Raw genomic sequence first — 14,347 nt, forward strand, 5'->3', positions numbered from 1 at the left:
AATAAACCTTAGCTGCTTGCAGCAAATCAAATGCTCTGTAAATAAAAGAAGTAACAAATATAGGCATCTACACGCTTGTTTTGTCGGCTATTATATTCGATTTACTATTCTATTTTAATTTTAAAAAGGGTCAAAATTAAAACATGCGAAATAAAAGGAAACGAAATAACAGCAAATTAGATGGTAGATGATAAAAATTTAAGCAGACGTAAAAGGTGGTAACTTAATTTTTTAATAAATTTAAATTATTGCCATCACCGGCTTTTTAAAAGCTGATTTCGAAACTTGTTGAATCTTTAGGAATTTGTTGTCTTAAGAGAATAATTGGTATTAAGTTATGATAGGCGACTCATGGTTGAAAGTAAAACATTGTAATTTACAAACGATTTAACATTGTAAATTTTATGACCATTGCTAATTTTTTTGCAATTACCATGTTTCACGATTGAAAGCATATCATAGAAAACCGTATAAATAGTGCGACATAACCTATAAATTCAACTTTCAATTACCCAAACATATAATGTTTTAACTAATTTACAATCGTGCTTTGTTAAATAAAAAATAAACCGTTAAAGTAAATTGACAATATTTAAAATAAAGAGTTTATTCCGATTCGATAGAATTTTAATCTAGATTTAATTATTGAACCTAAAAATGGGGAATTTATCATAGAAATGTGAATTTAAGCAAATATGAATTTACACGTTAATGATTGCGACAGTTGTCACTATCACCATCACGTTAAAACTCCTCCTAACTGTATGAACTAGTTAACAAACAACACATTATGAGAAATATCGGTTTTTCGATATAATTTTTCATTGATTTTATTTAATATTTTTTAATGATGAACGTATATTTTATTTTATTTAAAAATAAATAAACGTAAGAAACATAAAGGGAATCGAATGGAATACGGTGATTGTTGAACATAATGTACGAGGATTAATTATAAAAAATATGCAACAATTAAACAATTGTTTTGGTTTCCCGGGATTCTAGAAGCTGTAATTTAAGTTCAATAAAGTATTCAAACCATTTTTTTTAGTGATTATTATAATTATATGGAAGTATACGTGGTACTTGAGGAAGTTGAGACATCAGAGAACATTTGGCTAAAATCCTTTCTTGCAATAGACAGTAAATATTTGTCGTATTTCGAGTTTATTCTAAATACCAAATGATTAAAATGTTCATAAGATTTGAGTAAACATGGGTAGAAAACGAAACATGCCACGAAAGTAAGTAGAAGAGACCAATTAATTTTAACCAGAAATCTTATCTCGGTTCGATGGTTCAAGATAAAAATTAATAGTTTTATATTCAAGGTGATTGACGATAACCTTGAGAAAAAAAAACGAGCAAACTGTCATTAAAGCAAATACTTGAGCGTTATCTGTTATTCACAGAACTCCAAACCTCTAATGCACTCAAAACAAGCGTATGTTAGCTTTGTGGTTTGTTATGTTTTAGTGTGGTTGTGACAGCTAATATATCCAAAAATAAGATTTTTGATTAATTTCAAATTTTGATGTATCCCCTCTCTTTCAGAGCCTCAAGTGGTTTTGTTTTCAAAGTACATAGAAGTAGTTCAAACCTAAATTTGTGTCTATTTGAATTGTGTATTGACATATTAAATCAATCGAATTTATACATTTTTAAGTGCAATTAATTATCATTTTTTGACATTACAAAAGGTAAAGTTAATTTTTATATAAATCTTTAGTATTGAATGTTATGCTGCATTAAGAAAACAAACCCATTAAAGAACATATTTGTTATCATTTTCGTTTTCTTTATGCAATAAATTTCATAAATTTTTGCTTTTTAGCCAGTGAGAATGAATGTGACACAAGTTACTTTCCATTTATTTTAAAAAAATTGAATATTTTGAAATTATGCTTTGTGTATATTATACATGTATTGTCTAGGTACATAATATAATATATACTTTAAATAAATTTATTCAACATATAATTTCTTTCAATAAATGAACCGTGAGTGTGACGACTTTTATTCTCACTATTTCATAGGTATGAAGAAGTTAATTTATTTGTAAATAATTCATATTCATATAAATGGTCTATTTATGATTCATCATATTTCAAATGTGAATTATTTCTATAATTTATGCATATTTAATTTATTTTGATTAAGAGTGGCTAATTGACACCTTTGTTTTTAAATGCAGTTAGCATTCAACTGTCAAAATTTGGGGGATTCCAATTGGTCACCTAAATATAAACAAACTTAAGAATAATTCAACAAACTTTATCCTTGTTGAATAAATATTTAATAATACTTTTTTTAGTTTTCTTTATGTTTGTCTGAAAATAAGTAACTAGGAGTCAATTATTAGTCTCTTGCTGTGTCTAAGTTCTTGAAAATTTTGGTCATCACTAGGATTATAAAAATAATAATTTTAATAAATGAAACAATAGTTATGTGTAGTATTGCTTACATGCCTGCAAAAAAAATTTAAACGATTTGATATACTCATTTTCATAAATTGAATTCAAATATACTTATTTACTGTGAAACTAATACCAGAACTGGAAAACAAAACTTGTACAATTTATTTCTGACTGCTCATTGCAATAATCCAAAGTATAATGTAATATTATGAGCAACAACCTTATATATAAATTATTTTGGGTATCGCTGTATATTTCATTATATCTAACATTGAGATTGTGTGGTCTGACTAGAATTGAAAAGAAGCCAAAAAATGGTGTTTAAACTTAGTAGTAAAGTGTTCAAACATCAAACACTTAAACCCGGGCATGCACAGAGCTTAAAACAAGGTCATGAGGTGACTATGGTGACGTCTAATCACAATTTATAAGAAATTTCCTTATGCTGCATTGTCTTATGTCGAACAATGAGAGAAGGAAAGGGAAATTATAACAGAGATTAAAGAAAAGCAATTGTATATAAAATAAGACAAATGCTAATGATATGCATGGCAATTTTACAGATCAAATCTTATTAAACATATATTTTATCCTATGTACAATTAATCATTGATAATATATTATTCTATGTTTATAAGTAAATAATTAGTGAATAACTTGGTTGATCGCAGCTGTTTATAAGATCGTAATAAACCAAAACAATGTCTAGTAAGTAAAATAAGCTCTTTAAATCACAATCACTAGCAAATGATGATGAGTGAGTGAGATGGAAGAGAGGGTAACGTGAACATGCAACTATACAGTAAGAGAAACTCAAAAATGTCTCAGATCGGCCCCAACTAATGTCAGGTTAATAGTTTTTAAAGAAATTAATTATTGGGTAGTCGAAAGACATCTCATAATATAAATAGATGTACATACTTTAGCTTTAGGATGAGCCAGAACAGAAGGAAAATTAAATCACTAAGTTAATACAATAATCACCACTCTAAAAGATAAAAAATCAATTGCAGAAAAGCGATAAAACTTAAAAAAATAATTTATGGTGATGGTCGGGGGTGCAATCAACAAATAAACAAAAAATATTTATTTGTGCCGATGTTTCAACCTGAATTTCAGGGCTTCTGGTGTTGTGATATGTACGTGAATGGTCGTCATCACGTCATTGGCACCATGTTACTGGCCGACGGAGACCCTAGACGAATATGTAGAGAAGATGGTCAGGGAGGGAGGGGTGCGGTCAGCAAAGAAACAAAAATTATTTATTTCATGTTTCGACCTGAATTTCAGGTTTTCATTTCTCTTGGTTTGTTTGAAATGATGTTAAACTAAATCTGTACCACTATAACCCATGAAGCGTTAAGGGTGCAGTACTCTATAAGGAAGTACTGTTAGTAGACCAACGGTTGTGCAAGGAGGTGATTTGATCAGTATTATGCTCGACTGCCAGATTTTTACCCAATTAAGAGTCCCCATCACATGGAGGCTGAGTGGGCCCCAGGAGGACTCCAGAACCCACTGTAAAAAAACTCAGAAATGATGTTAACTGATCAGATGTGTAACTGTTCTTATCAAATAAAATGTCAAATATTTTCAATACTTTAACATTAAAAACGAATCGATATGCCCTGTTTTTAAGAATTCATCAAAAACTCCTCTTCTTCTTTACATTCTTTCAATGAGCAGGTGTTCAGTTTCTTCTTCTCAAAAGCCAAAAAGTAAATAAATTTCAGAGCCATCTGGATCGCTTCACCAGTTAAGAAAATTATATTTTTTCGAAAATTATTCATTGTCACAAAATCAGAAATCAATCAAATAATGGGGGAATAGTGATTTGGTTGAATATTTGATTGGAGTTTTGAATTGCCATAAATTCATGAAAATCATTTTTTAAAATAATTTAAAAGTAGAAGTTTTAAATTTAACAACAGCAAAATGTGGAAAGCATGTTTCCTCCAAGAGAGAGAAAAACAGTTTATTAAAATTTTGCTGCACTACTTCATTGGGCTGCCTAATTCATACTCAGCATACTTATGTCTAGTAAAGAACAATTATTTTAATCCTATTATTGTAAATAGTCATAGCATAAAATTTTGTAAATTGTCACATTCAATTTTTTTTCCATTATGTACTAAAGATATGCATGATCTTTTTTTTTTTCCTTTTTATTATTTATTATTTCTTCCCTTACACCCTTTATTTATTTTATTTTTTCTAGCTTTTTATCGTTCTTTAAATGTGTTTAATTTTTCCATTATTTCAATTCAAAAAATTGTCTCTCTTTTTTCCATCAAACATATAACAAAATTAAAATGAAATAAATAGGTATATTAAGCTAAAAGTAATTATAAAAGGATAATAAAAAGAATCAATAAATATATAAATAATATAAAAGTAATAAATATATGTTATAAAAAAAATATCAATCTAGCACAACTGTTTATATAAAATTAATCCAAAAAGTAAGGTCTCCTATTTTTTACAAGTACAAAATTCCATTTATTTTCTGTACAACATTTTTCTTCATGATTACATCATCAGTTGATGCATTTTTGAAGATGCTTTGACAGTTTTTTTTTTTTATAACCATATCGTATATGTTCTCTGCCCAGTCCTTGAGAAAGCAATGAACCTTATCTCATTAGAGCTGAATCATCTTCCAGACAAATATTTATGTGGTACTCACTGGATGCTTACTCCAGACTATTGGTAGGTTGTGTGATGAAGTTCTATTGAAAGTATTGCAGAATGGATTTGACGGGTGAAGTTTGGATTTGTGTCATGGAAAATGTTTATAACCTTGCTCAACTTTCCTCTCCTCCAGTTTTGAACTGTCTGCATGAATCTTTTCAGTATTTCATAGTATCTTTCATTATTTATTGTGTTTCCAGTTGGCACGAAGCCTGTCAAAATTCAAACAAACAATTTTCTGGTGAGGTCATGGTGATTTTGTTTTGGAGTCAAAAAAGGGTATTTTTAGATGCCTGGGTATTTAATAAACATGAATGTACACCCTCCATAGTTGGGCATAGGAACTTAGTTACTAAGTTACTATCTATTATACTCAGTTATTGAGCTCTGATAGCTAAGTGAAAGATATAGTTCAACACTTTCTAGATAACATAGCGGATCATTGGTATTACATGGAAATACAAAAACGGTAACAGCACCTTCAAAAATATATCAACCGAACTGGCAATAAGTAGTAAAATAGACTAATGTTCAACCTTCAAGATGATGTAATTATAGAACATAAACAGAGTATTTCTTTATTGTTAAAAGAAAAAGTAATGAAATGAAAAATAGTTTATTATTCTGGGATTTGGCCCTTTAGAACAAATTTAATTTAAATTAATTAATTGCTAATTTTACAACATATATCAGGCAAAAACAGTGCCACCACACTAAATTATAACTTATATTAAAATTTTATAGAAATAATTTTAGATACAGAGATAAAAAAAAAAATTAAAAACTAACTGACTAAATACATAAAAAACAAAACAAAAAGGTGTACATGTGTACTATTATAATATCGGATTAGATTAGTGAAGTAAAAGGTAATTAAATATAAGGGTTTTAAACGAGGGAAGGGCTGGTACATGATGTATGTTTGTGGGAATGGAGTTTCAGTGGTATACAGCTCGGGTAAAAAATGTTTTCTCAAATTCAGCCGTTCAATTTGAATGCAGGTTTTCTTGGATATAGTATGGGGCGCTGAGTATTAATTGCTTGGAATAGAAAGGACGCTAGGAAATACTAGCATTGGAAAGATGGATAGAGCCACTTCAGCTCGGCGTAATACTGAGTTATGTGCATATCTCTGGTGATCCCGAAAATAAATCGTACAGCGCAAGTAGATCTAAACTTAGGAATTTTGATGAAACTTGGTACCACAGAGTTGAGCAAATATTTATTAATTAATGGTTCATTCATGAATAAGGGTCGTATCCATGGCGATTTTAGCGATTAGTTTCAACTATAGCTATGTTTGCCCATCTCTGCTTGGTACACATGTTGAATAATTGCTTATGATCAATATTTCAGGTATAAACCATTCTCATTCATAAACCAATCAGTCTCATTCATAAATCAGTCTCATTCTTTAGGGTAGGGGTAGGTAGAAAAGGAATGGAGCTGCTACTATAATAATTTGTTTTAAAAATTATTTCCCGCTTGTTCATTCTGAGTAAATTCATTTTTTTTTTTTTTTTTTTTTTTTTTACAGGTTTCCTGATTCATCACCTCTAAAAATGGAACCTAATGAAATGACGTTACGACAAACTGCTGAACTTTTGGCTTCTGAAATTAACATAAAGAGCTTATTGTGTCTTTACAGTACTTCAGATTTGAATAAGATTACCAGTATGTTGTTGAAAAGAAAACTCGAGTTGCAACTGTTTTTCAAATCTGATTTCAGTTCTGAATTAATTGATGTTTTAAGATCATTAGTTCCTATATACAATCTGCCAAATGAACTCGCCAATCAAAAATCAGAAATATTATCGACTACACACTGTGAAGAATTTTTAGAATCTATTAGGCTCTATCTTCTCGGAGTGAAAAAATTGCCAAGAAATAGATCTAAGTTGTTGGAGGAACTGCATTTCATAATTTTGTATCTTGATGTTAATGTCAATGAAATACCACCGTCTAGTATCCATTATAATAGGTTCTGGTCTGTTTTAAAAGTCTTTCATGAAACTCTTTTAGATAGAGGTTTTCAAAGTGATAATTTGGTTTTATGGATAAGCGAATTGATGCAACTTATCGAAAAAAAATCTCTTTATATAAACAGAAAAGATCTTTGTTGGAGAGAATGTTCTGCTTATCCACATCCGGTCGACATCTTTGAAAGTAAGGATTTGATCCCAAACAAGACGTTAGGAGCTTATAAGGATTTTGTTGAGTATCTGAATATTCATTTTAAACTATATAAAGAAGATTTCGAAAGCAATCTCAGAGAAGGATTACTTCATTATAAAGCAAAGCTTAGAGGCGCAAGTTTCAAAGAAAACTTAGAACTTCATGTCTATAATCGCGTGAGAGTAGAATCCATAGAAGTTGATAAAAGCGCAAAGAATGGTTTTTTTCACAAAGTCACTATAGTTGTCGGAAATAAAGAGGAACCTAATGACATTAATAAATTTTTTATGAATGGTTCCCTCTTGCTGTTTTCTGAATACAGCCAATTTTCGACATTTATTCTTGCTATCTTAGTCGATGTTTTAGAACTGCCAGAAGAGCAAAGAAAGTGGTCTAAAGCCTTGAAAGTTTCTGTTATCGGTGACCCATCGTGGCTGAAAGTGGGTCATTGTTACACCATGATCGAGCCAAAAACATTTTTTGAACCTTATCACCAAGTTCTGAAAGTATTACAAGTTATGGATTCTCAAAGTTTCCCTATGATGAAATATATTGTTCATGCCGATGTCAGCCCTTGTATGCCTGGTTATATCAATGTCAACACAGAATATAGCATTGATGGAAAAACAATAAAATTATTCGGTAAAGATAAGTGGCCAAGAGATCTTTTAAATCTCAATTTTCAGCAGATTGAGGCTCTCCAGACTTCTTTGACGCATGAATTTGTTCTAATTCAGGGCCCCCCTGGAACAGGAAAAACATATCTAGCTCAAAACATAATTAACATTTTAATCCAAAATAAGCACTTCTCTACTCCTATATTGCTTATTTCATCTAAAAATGATTCTGTAGATCGTATTCTAGAACCTTTGGCTATGTCTGGCAGAAAGGTTGTTAGGTTGGGTGGTCAATCTAAAAGTGCCATTCTGAAAAAATGTACTGTTTCTAATCTCATTAAAAGAGTAGGAGGTAGAGAAATGATAGAATCGATAAATAATTTAAAAGATACTATAAAAAAAAAAATTGATACGAATGAGAAAATAAATGAGGAATTAAATTCTTTCAATCGAGAGCAAAAGTTATTCTTAGAATTTCGTGAGAGAGAGGATGCTCACCAACTGTTGTCTGCAGGAGTTGAAGTTATTGGAGGAACAACAGCAGGTTGTGCAAGACTTAGATGTATGCTGGATAACATGCAACCGGAAGTTAGTAAGTTTTGCATCCATATTGTATAGTTAAATATTATTATCCTAATTTTACTATAGCATATTTTATAGACATGAGACAATTTAGATTACAAGATTAGAAACAGTATTTTCGAACTACCAGTTTTCAGACAAGTATGTTGTCAAATCAAAACTGATTAAATCCTTTTAATGTCATCCAATCTTATAGTAGATATGCAAAGAATACCTGACCACTATGGTTACCACCCCGATAGCTAAAAACCCATAAGTTATCTAAAAAAAAAAATGTCAAATCACTTCGAAGCATGAGGATTTACACTTCAGGCCATGTAGAATCCAAAAATTGTATTTAAAAATTTTGTTGTCTGCCATTCATGGCTTTTCGATGAAACTATCTGGCCAATTTTTTTCATATTTGACTCCCGAATTACAGATCAACCTATAATCATACTCAAAACTTGACATAAATATCCACAAATTTTCAATTTTTAGAAATATATAAACTATAATTATTTCGATAAACTTTTTATTGGTTGATATAAATAATAAACCATCATGTAATGATTTAAATAATTTTTCAATGCTTTATATATTTTGTTATGTTTTTAAAAAACTAAAAGTTATGTTTGAGTTGTTGCTATGGTTACATAAAATTTTTTTGGTTGCTATGGAAGCATTACATAATAAATGTATCTATTTACAATTTTTTTATTATTCAATATTAATACAAAATTAAACTGACTATTAAATATTTAAATTTATTATTAGAAAAAATCCAGAATATTTGATCATAGGAGAAATCATTGGTTATTTATTTAAGAGATAAAATTTTTTATATGAACAAAAGTGAAAATAATGTAAAAATTAAATAAATATAATTTTAACTAGAATTTTAAACATCAAAATACATTAAATAAAATTTCATAATTTTCATCAAATGTATAATAGTCAAGTTGTGGCTGACGATCACTATTCCTGGATCACTTCTTCTAGGAATACCCCACAATTTATGTTCCACTTCACAACTTTAGACCAAAATTATCTCCACTCTATCCATACTCGTTGTCCAAATACCATTTCACTGTTTGATCATGCTATAATGCTGACATTAACATATTGTTGTCACTAATATCAAATTTTAATAATTAAAAAACCAACATATTATAAATAAGGAGATATATGATATATGTTGAGGGAATATAATATATCATAAGACTAATAAGGAGAAAACAAAATGTAAATTTAAAAAGAAATTGTGATATATTGATTAACTGTTGTATGCATAAAATGAAAAGTGTGAATTTGTTTGTAGACATCTGATGATGAGGTGACAACCCCAAAACATTGTTGTTGTTTTTTAATGATATAAAATAAAATAATTAAAACAAGGAAAAGTACCTTTTCATTCACAAGATGTAATTATAAATGAAACAGTTCCTGTAGAAGATATAATTTTAATTTATTCTTACTTCTCTTATTTTCAATCTTTTAATATGTACTGTATTTACTTATTTATTTTTTATTTATTATTATTCCATTAATTGTCTAATACTTTTTTGTAATTCTTGTTTGTTTATACTTTTCACTGTTCATCTTATCTTTATTTTCTTTGTTCATTTTTATATAAATTTTCTCTTATTTTAAATAATTTTTAGCCATACCTTAGTTTACTTTTATTTCACATTATCTATTATCTTACGTTGTTACATTATTTAGTTGTTTGTATCTTGTATAGCCCTGCAAAGTGGGGCAAAACGTTTGCTCACAATAAATAGTTCAATTACTATTTGAGTTTCTTTGACCGCATACGGACCATCTTCCTTTTATATTATTACCCACGGTTAATCAACCATCTTCTAATTTATTTAGAAATATTTTTCCATTCCAACAGCCAATTTAACTGAAAGGCTGGTCTGATACTGTTCTTTAAAGATTTCTTTTCCTGGCCCATGTGAAATTTTCTCTGAAAATTTGAGAGCGCCATTTGAACTGTTTGGGTGTTCAAAGTGAACAACCATTGCCTACATTCATTTTTATCTGCATAAATTAGTTGAAGAATAATTTTTTTTTCTAAGTAAGGTTTTACAATACATTCATACTTTTTTAGTGAAGAATCTCCCTTTTAATTTGCTAAACGCTTGGTTTATTCTATTATGCTATTTGCAGTACATTTAGTCAAAATTAGAAGAGGATATCTTGGAAAAATGGAGAGCATCTTTATTTTAGAATCTTGGACATGGAAGAGAACAACATGACCATTAGCCTCCTGGGTTATCTTCCTCCATTCCTCCTAATCCTGGGCATCTTCAAATTGTAGATTCCCAGATTCCTTGCATCTCCCTCCACTTCATCACTTCATCGCTCCCTCCACTTCATCATTCCATCTGCTTCTTGGTCTTCATCTTTTCCTTGACGTGCAGCTCCAACATTTTCCTCCGTACGCTTTCACACTTCATTCTGACCACATGACTTGTCCATATCAGCTTACTTGCTTTAATACAGTTAAGAATAAATCATGTGACAAATATAAACCTAATACACTAATAATCTAATAAACCTGAAACATAAATCAGTTTATCATGAACAATATGTCAAATTGTGAGGATTCTTTTTGTGATTTAGAATTGGGTATGTGAGCAGAAAGTAGGAATAGAAGTGATTAGATACATTTTGATAGTAGTGAATGATAATCGTATGAACTTCTGGAAAACTAAGGAATTCATGCTGAAAATATTTGCTTTACAATATTACTTCTAGAAAATAGATTATCAGTTATAAAAAAAGATAAACTTGTTACTAAATCTCACAAAGTTGGCAAATTGTATATGATCCATACTTTGAATCAATTTTAGGTAATATTGTCAGGTTTATATTTATTGAAAACTAAAACATTATTTTATTTTTTCCAGCTATTGTCGAAGACGCTAACGAAGTACTTGAACCTCATGTTGTAGCTTCCCTTTCAAAGGGCTGTAAACATGTTATACTCCTAGGTATGCATAAATCGATAGTTATTTTTTATCTGTGCAAGAATCAGTTTTATTTCAATCAAAGAGATGATGGTCAAGTGTGGTCACACCATTGCATGGTGAAGCAAATAGCTGATCTGTGGGGGGATAATTGTTTTAGCAACTTATTACATTTTAATGTTTTTTTTTTTATTAAAAATAATTTTTTTTTTTATGGGACAACCCCCGTACAAATAGAGTTAGCCTGTAAAGTACATACTTTAACAATCATTGTAATAATAATTAAGTAATAAAACAACAATCAACAAACTATTAGATTAATATATAAGCTAATCACAAAACAGTATACCTAAATGATGAATTAAAAATCATTTATAAATTAAATAATAATAATCATTACATTTTAATATACATCAGATACTAGTTTAGGACTGAATTAATAAATAAAAGACAAAACATTTTAAGTTTTTTTAAAAAAAAATGTATCTATAATAATAAACTAAATTTTATTATTACAATAGAGTCATTATACAAAAATAAATTAGAATTATATTTTCAAATTATAAATAAGAAAACAGGTACGCATGGGTCTTACCCAGCGAGGGAAATGAAAAAAAATTATTAATTTAATACAATTTTTTTTTTTAGCAAATAATTGAAATTACTAATAAAGCACTGGTATAATTAAATATAATTTTCTTAAAATTTTGGTTTCATTTGCCTTTTCCATGCTCAAATGTCACAACCTGTATGACCATGGCTTGCCCTCCCCCTTGTTTTAATCTTGGGTACGCCCTTGCAGATATAATATGTTTTTCAAAAATGGCTTCAGATATAACCCTATCCACTCTGAGGGATATAATACTATTGTATATCTCCTAAAACATGAATATGAAGTAAATATGATCGAAAATATAAATGAGAATTAATACCCACATCATGTATATAATTGGTTAAAAAAAAATTATTATCTTACATATATTTTTTTTATTTCTTAATTACCATATCAGCCCTGGTTGGCCTTACATGGTTTTTGTAACAGTTTGAAAGTTATTTTTTAATAGAGGGGGGATAGTCTTGTGCAGATACTATCGAGCATTTACAATGTTATAACCATGAACTATTTTAATTATAAATATCTTATAGAATTGATTTATTAAAGTTTAAAAAAATGTTGACATTAGCATTCTGACCACTCTGATCAATTTCAATTGATTTTGAAAGTATAACTGTTTAGAGAGGTTTATGATGTTTGGTGATTTAACTTATGTGTTCTGTCCAACTTATCAGCTCATTACGTAACTTTATATGAGCAATATCAACGAGAATGAATTTTTTAAATAAAATATTAAGGAAATTTCTGATTATATTATATTTCTTAGTTATCAGTCATTAATATGAAAAATTCTTGTTGAAGTAATAACTATTTTTTTTAAATACAGGTGATCATAAACAACTTCAGCCAAATGTAGCTAGCAAAGATGGATCAGAAAAATACAATTTGGACGTATCATTGTTTGAGCGGATGGGCAGGTGTGGAATGAAGTGTTCTGTCTTAAGAGAACAGAGAAGAATGAGACCAGAAATTGCTTCCCTCTTATCACCTGTAATATATCCAAACATGTTAAACCATCCTCGTGTGAATGACTTACCTAACGTCAAAGGAATGAAAAAAAATGTATTCTTTATCAATCATGATATCTCCGAAGAAAAAGTAAATATAATTTATTATTCATTAATTAATTAATCTAGGAAAGGTTGTTTGTCAAAATTAAACAAATAATATAAAACTATTTATTAGCGAATGTTGACGTTTCAACACACCTGGTAGACCTTATGGATACATAGATGAGCGTTGTATTAATATGATAATACAACTAATAAAATCCTATTGTTTTTTGCACAATTTGTTTTTATTACTTGATGTATTAAAAAAAAATTTTATTTATATTTCAATATAAAACTAAGCCATTATAATTATTCTACAAAGTATAAACCATGATTCTCAATTAGTTTGATCCATTTTTCTACCATAATTGAATTATGTGGTGATAATTCTCTCTAGATTTTGGTTTTTGAGGCAAAAAGGTCCTCACATCCTTATTTGACATACAGAGGTTGTTTTTGAAGAGACAGCCTCTTCAAAAATGACTGTAGAAGACAGTTCAAAGTTTAAGCTCTAAGAAGAATAGGGTAAGATCCTAACACCCTCCATTTCTGAGAATTTTGCTTAGACTTAGCTTCAATTTATGTGCAGAAGTGTTGTCTTGCTATGATACCATTCTTTTCTAATTGACTAAAGCATGGTATTTCTCTTTTAAAACAACATATATTCTTTCGAGTTTCTTTTTAAAGTGCAATGTTTGAACCTTCTTTACTTAAAAACTGTTTTTAGTAAGAAACGAACTAAAATCTTGAAGTGAATTGATTAATTAATATTAATTTCAAAATAGGAATGAATAAATTGCAAAACCATAACATTAAATATATTGTAATAATTTTTAATTATTAAAAATAAAATGAATTTTGCTCGTTTTATAAAACTATTTTCAAATATAAAGTATAATTTAGGTTCAAATTAAGAACTTTAATATCAAATAGATAATATAATTTTATTATATAATAAGACTCTTAATCTCAGGGCGTATTGTTGCTAGGCAATCAGAATACAAACACTTTTACTCTTAACTTAAATTAATTAATATCTATTTTACAATGTATTCAAATTTAGTTATAACAAAACTAACCAATTTCACAATCTTCTTTGTTTCTATTGTTCTTGTCTAACCGTCCAAAATGGCTTCCTCCTCTTGCTTGACAAGTTGCCTCTCTTCTAACAATGGCTTCCAAGCTTTCACGCTTCCAGCCGAAGTACGTCCTCTCACCAGGCAATCCAAACTAAGAATGC

At 29.0% G+C, this 14,347-nt stretch overlaps 1 protein-coding gene across 4 annotated transcripts in view; it reads left to right on the forward strand.

The window, feature by feature from the left end:
• The first annotated feature begins 1,025 nt into the window (after positions 1 to 1,025).
• The window catches only part of LOC106681905 (NFX1-type zinc finger-containing protein 1), a 20,531-nt gene continuing 7,209 nt past the window's right edge, over positions 1,026 to 14,347 (forward strand). The window contains exons 1-4 of one of the 4 annotated variants that reach the window (XM_014422589.3): positions 1,026 to 1,244; positions 6,646 to 8,492; positions 11,380 to 11,463; positions 12,882 to 13,153. In XM_014422589.3, the coding sequence (XP_014278075.1) occupies positions 1,216 to 1,244; positions 6,646 to 8,492; positions 11,380 to 11,463; positions 12,882 to 13,153 (2,232 nt within the window). In that variant the 5' untranslated portion in view covers positions 1,026 to 1,215. Of the gene's footprint in view, positions 1,245 to 1,357; positions 1,701 to 5,028; positions 5,127 to 6,645; positions 8,493 to 11,379; positions 11,464 to 12,881; positions 13,154 to 14,347 lie in introns of those variants that run through there. The other 3 variants (XM_024360428.2, XM_014422661.3, XM_014422515.2) reach the window with 3 other exon arrangements.

Source organism: Halyomorpha halys, unplaced genomic scaffold (assembly GCF_000696795.3).
Source record: "Halyomorpha halys isolate HHAL.00 unplaced genomic scaffold, Hhal_1.1 Scaffold2.1, whole genome shotgun sequence".
In the NCBI taxonomy this organism is placed as follows: Eukaryota; Metazoa; Arthropoda; class Insecta; order Hemiptera; family Pentatomidae; genus Halyomorpha; species Halyomorpha halys.